This window comes from Pinus tabuliformis, chromosome 3_1, assembly GCF_031772625.1.
Source record: "Pinus tabuliformis cultivar Carrire ecotype Pingquan chromosome 3_1, CPIR1, whole genome shotgun sequence".
Classification (NCBI taxonomy): Eukaryota; Viridiplantae; Streptophyta; class Pinopsida; order Pinales; family Pinaceae; genus Pinus; species Pinus tabuliformis.
Genome location: NC_142301.1, coordinates 475,481,327 through 475,489,239, shown reverse-complemented (window position 1 = coordinate 475,489,239; position 7,913 = coordinate 475,481,327). Strand labels below are relative to the sequence as shown.

The following is a 7,913-nucleotide window of genomic DNA, read 5'->3' as shown; positions in this document are numbered from 1 at the left end:
GTAGTCAACCTCCATATATACCCAGAAAAAAGATGTAATGAGGTTGATGAATGTTATCTTGATGTAAACTTCAACTTCTAGAGACTGCAACTATTGTGACACCTGCAGCTTCTGGTCTTCATTTCCAGCTAATACAAGCTTCCTTTGCTATTGATTGCTCACTTTCCACTTCTTCTTCTTTGTTCCAGGTTGTGCTTGTATGCATTTTTCATTTTCTTTTGATGCTTAGTAGTAGAGGGGCTATCATCCCACCTCTCTGCTAGAATCTAGTTAGTATTATCAAATATGTATGCAGGTTTTTGTTGTTTTAATGCCAGAGAGCTGTCATCCTGTCTGTGCATTAGGAAATAGAATTTACAGACCTTTTAACTAGTTGCAGCTGGCCATCACAAGGTCCTATGCATCTGTTGGTGTGATCAGTATTCTTCATCATCACATTTTCCTTCAAACTGTGAGTAATTGGTGGTCTAAAGCCTTGTAGTCTGTGGGTGTTCACCCATATCTGGGGTTAAGCATAGTAGAAGTGGTTATCTGGCTTGAATATGCAGCATTTCTTTCATTCATCCACCATTTATCCAACTTTTTGTTGAGTTTGTAATGTTCCCGAGCATCTCTGATATACAACCTAGGAGAGTTTCTTGGGGTGATAACAGACCCTTCACAACAAATCCTTCTAGTTGGAAAATAAAATAATTCACTTTGATATCTCCATTCAAGAAATCATTTACATCCATTTTATGGACTTTCCAATAATTATGTGTTGCCAACGCAAAGAGTGTTTGGATGGTAGCCCATTTTTTTGTGGGGGAAAATTCTCCTTATAGTCAACCCCTTCCTTCTCTACAAAAAAAATTTCTACAAGCTTGGCTTTGTGCTTGTTAAATGAGCCATTTGATTTATACTTCCTTTTGAGCATCCACTTGCATCCAATTGGTTTGGTTCCCAATGGAGGACAAACCAACTTCCAGGTGCGATTCTTTACCAAAGCATCATATTATTTATGGATCACTTATTTCCATTCATCATCAGAAGTGGCTTATTTGAAGAAAGTTGGTTCAAAATTTGTAGACAAATTCAGTTCACAATCATAACAAACATGCATATCAACTGGTGCATCAAGATTGTCAACATCACCTCCATTATGTCTAGTTCAGCTTCTTGTTCCTATCTTTCCAACCTCATCGAGACAAACAATTTCAAGTGTCTTTGTCAGCCATTTTGGAGGACGTTTCTGAGATGTCCTAGGCTTCTCAGTTGATTGAGTTAGGGATGAATCAATAGTTAGTCTCAAAATTCTGTCAATCACATCACTCAAAGTGTCATTTGGATCGGTGGTTGGAGCTTCATGATGGGGGGAGAGTGCTTCATAAGAAGATTCCACAAATTGATCTAGTATAGGAATCCCCCTTTCAAGATGTGGAATTTCATTATCAAACTATTGAAAAGATTTTACATGTTCAAATCTATCCAAGCAATCAAGATGTGGATCAATAGTATTGTCATCCTTGGAAGATTCAAGAAAGATCATATCTCTAGATATTATAAACTTCTTATTGACTTCATCATAGAGATGGTATGATTTGGTGTTTGAGTACCCCAAGAAGATACACTTGTGACTGCTTGCACTGAGTTTTTTTTTGTTCCTTAGGTATCAAGGCCTAACAGGTGGAATCAAAAACATTGAAATGCCTCACCAAAGGAATTTGGCTATACCACATTTCATGGGGAGTCTTGTAATTTATAGAATTATATGGACACCTATTCTTTATATAAACAGTACATAGAACTGCGTCAACCCAAAACATCAGTTTAACTTTCTTGAAAAACATAATGGAACATACCATATTTAAGATTGTCTTGTTCATTGTTTCAGCTACTTTGTTTTGTTGCATATTATAAGGCATGGTTGTTTGATGTTTGATCCCATGTTGGCGATATAGTTTTCAAATTCATTTCAAGTATATTCTATTTCATTACCAGTGCGAACAAAGCCAATATGAGATTGTGCATCATTTTTTATCCATGCATGAAAGTTCTTGAATGTTTCAAAAGCTTCAGATTTGTTCTTCAATAAATAAACCCAACACATTCTAGTGTAGTCATCAATAAATATCGTCAGATATTTATTACCATTTACAGAAGGAACGTGCATTGGGCCACATAAATTAGAATGAATGAGTTCAATCTTTCTATGTGCTCTGGAATGAGAATCATGAAAAGACTATTTGTTGTGAATTCCTAAGATACAAGCATCATATTGCTCAAGTTTTCTTGGAAACGTAGGCAAACCAGTAACACCATTTTCTTCAACAAATGAAGGTTGTAATAGTTCAAGTGTCCAAATCTAGCATGCCATAAAATACTTGATGGAAATTTACCTTCATCATAGTGATAATTGTATGAGAATATTTGTGCACGAGCAGAGTTTCCTTGTAACTTCATAAGTATTTCTCCTTCCATCTGTGTCATGACAAGTGAGTGATTTGATTCTTTTCTGACCTCAATCTTGTCATCACATATATGAATGGGGTTTCCTTGCTGGAACATGTGGAACAAAGAGAGTGATTTTTTCCTCAGCTCCAGGAGATATAGAACATCATGTAAAAGAAATTTTGGAAGACCAACTAGTTTGAGCCTAATGGTGCGAGATCCTGATGGCTTGAGTTTTGACTTGCCTGCAAAGTATACTACTACATCAACATTGTGAGTGAATTAGTCAAATAAATCTCTCCTGAAAGTCATGTGGTAATTTGCTCCTGAATCAAGCAATCAATCATCCTTCTAAGAAGTAATTAAAGCATTGAATAAGTCTTCAATTACTCCAATATTGCAATGTGCCACATCATAACAAGTGAATTCAGATGCTTTACCTTTCCCCTTGTGAGTTTTTTTACCTTTTCCTTCATTTTTTTTCCTGTTCAATTCTATCCCAAGGCAGCTTACATGTAAAAGTATCATGTCCATCTCTAATTAATCATATGCATTGACGATCAAACTTTTCTCCTTAGAACTCTCTGCCCCCTGCCTCTAAAATTCCTCCTTCCCTTTCCTCTTTGGCCACCTCTTCCTCTAGATGAATGTTGTGCATGATTCTTTTCCTTTTGTGCAAGGCACACAACTTCTTTAGAAGACTGAGGAGTTGGTTTCTTCCCAAAACCCTTCTCTCTCTTAGCAAACTTCTTCTTAAGGGAGTCAAAGGTAATCTCCTTAAGGTTGTCGCTTGCTTGCAATGAATCAAGATAATGTGAATAGGTGGGATATAGTGCCTTGACATAAACTATGAGAGGAATATATATTTCAACACTAGTGGATTTTATGTCATGCATAATGGATCTTACTTCTAATGCAAAGGAAATAGAGTCATCATTTTTCAATTCAAGACTAAACAACTTAATCATCAATTGAAGAGCTTCAAGTTCAAAGTGTGAGTCATACAATTCCTTCAACTTCTTTAAAGCTTCAAAGGCATTTGAAAATGGCAAAATATGTCAACTCACCTCTTCATTTACTAATGTTGCAATTAAGGCATAGGCCTTGTTGTTCTTGTTTTCCCAAATGGCAAGCTCCTTATCTGAAGTGGGTTTTTCAGGTGCATTTTCTCCTTCTTCACAAACCCGTTTCGACAACTAATTGAAAATAAGGATGTGTTTTATTTTCCTAGACCACTGACTATAGTACTTTGTCATAAAGAACCACTCCCACAATAAAAATTAGTAAATGCATCATAAAAACTTATTTGTGCCCAAAATAATTATAATAGTTACCGGTGTTTTTAAAATAATTGACCATCTTTATTAAAATTAAAAATTAAAAATTAAAAAAAATAAAATAAAATAAATAATCAACTAAGAGTATAGGCCCTCAATATACCTCAAACATATACCTTTATATGAAACTTACCCAACAACATATACTTATTTAAAAATAATTCTTTCATAAACTTCTTGAGCCGCGATGAACTTTCAAATAGGCATTCAATATGTTTGCACTTCATACCATACATATGAACTATTAAAAATGTCAAACTGTAATCGAACAAATGGACATATATACCTCGACCAACAAAATTATTCAATGCAAGATTGAATTCACTAACCCACCAACAAATTCTAAATATGAAATCATAGTTTTTCAACGGTCAACACAAGAATAAACAATGCACAATTTTCACTGAACGTGAACTTTGCATACCGGTCAGAAGTTTCTTGCAACGCCCCAGTCAATGAAGGTATTCAAAAGTGATTTCATGCAGATATAGAACGTACATTGAATTGCGATCACACACACGCACAATTCTTCATATATCCCTCACAAACTTGCTCCTCCAAATGCCGAGAGTCTCCTGTTCTTAATGCACAAGGTTTTTGTTTTAACAGCAATCCGACAAATTGATCTACTTGCAGATCTGAAAATTAAAAAAACAAAGAATAACCAAACAGACTGTAGACACAAACACTGGAATAACACAGGTCTGCAAACAATACCACCACTTTATTATGAAGAAGAGATGAGCATTTTATAAAACAATGCAATCATTCTCTTTATTACAAAAGATAAAATCAAATTGCATAATTAGATAAAGCCAAGATATTTTAGATGTTTCTTTTTTCCTAGTTTTTCAGATGTTTCACTCTTTTCTATTCTTGGATGTTTCCAATGAAATAGTACGCTTTTTCTTGGTTGCCCAATCAGTGAGATGTTGCTGATTTTTGTGTCCTTTCTGTTGCCCAATTCCTCCCTGTTTAGATCAGGAAGCGTCCCCGCTTCCTCCACCAACTGAGGCAAATTGCGTTGCAATGTTTCTGCATTGATCCATTTTGCCTGTGTTGGTGTGTGTCCCTTCCTACCAACCAAATATGAGAAGTATGGCTGATGTCGTGTATCCCGTTTCTTGAAGTCCAGAATTGTATCTTTGAGCAGAGGAGGCTGAAAATCTGGAATATTATCAACCGGATGATGAATTGTATGGAGGATGGTCTCTTTGCCAAGAATGTAATGGCGCCATTGCTTCAAAGCTTGCACTAAACTGTAGAATTCCTTGTCATAGGTGTTGTACATGAGCTTAGCATCCGCAAGTGCCTCAGAATGGTACGATAGGGATTGCATGATACTATCGTACTTATTAGTACAGTATGTTGTCAATAATTTGAAGAAGCAATTAAATGATGCCTGCCAAATATTTCTCTTTTGAATGGTATAACTAGCACGTGGATCTGTCAGGATATCTGTAGCTCTTTCCAGAACAGCTTTTAGAACCACCGATGCCCCATCACCAGTAGAACTTCCAAGAGGACGAAGTGGTGGTTGCTCTGAAGAACAAACTACTGTTGTCAAACAAGCAATAAGGGCATCTAAATCCATGTTGAAAACACACATAGCCACAGTCTTAGCAAGCCCAACTGTAGCACTGGGATCTGGAGTTAAGCTACCAAAAAAAAAACGCAAATGATGAAAAACTGCCATGGAGACAATTCGTGCAAGTTCACTTCCAGGTGTGAGAAGCTGAAGGTATTTTGATAGAAGTTTTCTCCCTTTGGGAAGAGAAACCCAGCGTAGAAAAACAAGGTCATCTTTTGGAGCCAACCCAATTGGATGGCCACCCTCTGCTCCAAGAGGATCAACTAAGTGCAGAGAAGCTGCTAATCCTTCCAACAGAATCTGCCGCCTTCTTTTTAATTGGGCCCCACCATCTTGTAGTTGAGATACTTGCAAAAACCGATCAATATCATCCACATCAAGAAGAAGGCACAGCCCATCCTCAATAACAATCCTTGCAGCCAGCATTGGTTCCTGTTCAAGGGGTCTCTCAGTGGCCTTGGGTTCATTTACATTATCACCTGTGGCATTTGGTGTTGAAGGAGAGTCCACTTCCAGAAGTGGACGAGGCCTGCTAATAGAAGAAAATGGCACTCTTCCCAGTGCCTCTACCTGAAGATAAGCATGTGGCTCTGCTACAGCTTTTGTTCGCGGTGGCAATTCACGTAGAGAAGATGGTGCAAACTGACTTTTTCCTCGAGAACCAGTAGCATTCTTTGCTTGCACAGCCTGATGATAATAATCATCAACATAGGGATCACTGGTGTGAGTTACAGCAAGCTGCATGCGAACAATGCTCTCGATTTCTTCTGTAGACATATACTTTGATCGGAACTGTGGCCAGCCATTATTAGACCTACCTGACTGGATGTTCGTATCTGAATGCTGTTGGCTATTATGCTGATTTTGCTTTCCACGTTGTTGAGACTTACTACGCTGATCCCTAAAATCCCCACTCAAAAATGCCTCATTGTATCTGTGCATGGCAGGTGGAGGATGTGAATTGAATACTTGTTGAGTTGGCACAGGAGGAAAATGAGGAACACCACTCTGCATTGCCTGAAATCTTTGCTGCTGCAACAATGCCTGTGCTTGTGCAGGCAACATAGCATTCGGTTGGGGCATTTGCTGATGCATCATATTAGTCATAATCCCCGATGGCCCTCCTGGTCGCATATTAGATTGATTCAACCAGTGGCCTTGCTGAGGTCGTGTACCCATTACATGACCTGAAGAGTTGTATTGAGGCATCCCTCCTCCATATTGGATCACAGAAGGCAGAATTCCTCCTGTATTAGAAGGCAGAATTCCTCCATATTGGATCATAGAAGGCAGAAGGTTTTTAACAGTGGCTTTATTAAGGGCTCGATAGTCTGTCACGAGGCGCCATTCAGAAGTATCTTTTTTGGGAATACTAAAAGCTGGAGATGCACATGGCGAGGATGACGTCTGAATATGACCGAATGTCAACAATTCTTCAATTTGGTGTTCTATCTCAGTTGCCTCTCGAGGAGCAAGGCGATAAGATGGGGCATTGGGTAAGGAAGCGCCAGGAACAAGATCAATGTGGTGTTCAACAGAGCGTGCTGGAGGCAGCCCTATGGGTTGGGTGAAGACATTTGCAGATTCATGGAGTAGAGGAGCCATTGAAGGAGGGACTGGATTGGTGAGGTTGTCTGGCTTGACAGGGCGAACCAAGCACAAAGAAACGTCTTGGTTTAAATTGACTCTTATAATGGGAGCTTTGCCAATGGAAGGTTGGGTTGATGTGCTAGCTGAGGATGTGAGCACATAGGTGCGCCCATCGTGCTGCAAGTGGTATTGGTGATCTGTAGCATGATAAACAGCATGTCGAGCCTCTTGGTATGGAATTCCTAGCAATAAATCAGCACAATCTAGAGGAGAAACATCACATACTACAGTATCACGAAAAGGCCCAATAGCAAAGGTGACAGCACAACATTGTGAGATGGTAAGACGAGGACCATCCTTTCTGACCCAACCGAGCTGATACGGGTGGGGGTGAGGAGTGGTGGGAAGGCAAAGGCGTTCAACTAAGTCTTGTGACACAAGATTCTTTTGACTCCCATTGTCAAGAATAAGCGTGGCCAACTCATGTTTGATTTGACAATTATGGGTAAACAAAGGAGTAACAGAGGTGTTTGTTGCATTAGCAGTCATGAGGATGAGAGAGGGGTCCACTTCTGTCAGATTTTCGAGAGAAATAGCTGGAAGTGGGGTAGTGCCCTTTGGTTGTTCGACCTATGTAAAAAGAGTTTTCTGGGGGCGGAGATTTTTCAATACTCGACAATCTGCAGAAGCATGTGAGTTGGTCTTGTGAAATGTGCACCAGGGGGTGCGGTGAGGTGTGGGGGATGAGGCAGAGGCGACATTAGAAGAATCAAAGGAAGATGGACCATTTCTGGCTTCTGGATATCGGATTCGAGTACCCACTTTGCGTTCCACCGCCAGGGCCCGAATAAAGGCCTTGTCTAATGAAGCACTATCAAACAATTCAACTTCACGATGAAGAAGCATTAGCAAACCAGAATTAAATTTGATAATTAGTACCTCGTCTGGATCGGATATATGGAGTT

At 39.1% G+C, this 7,913-nt stretch overlaps 1 protein-coding gene across 1 annotated transcript; it reads right to left on the bottom strand.

Annotated features, from left to right (window-relative positions):
• Window positions 1-4,277: 4,277 nt before the first annotated feature.
• LOC149187846 (uncharacterized) lies at window positions 4,278-7,497 on the bottom strand. Its single transcript, XM_089409789.1, has 2 exons — window positions 4,728-7,497; window positions 4,278-4,405 (listed from the first exon to the last, which is right to left on the bottom strand). The coding sequence occupies exons 1-2, from the start codon at window positions 7,495-7,497 to the stop codon at window positions 4,278-4,280; spliced, it is 2,898 nt and encodes a 965-aa protein (XP_089265915.1).
• Between the last annotated feature and the right edge of the window lie 416 nt (window positions 7,498-7,913).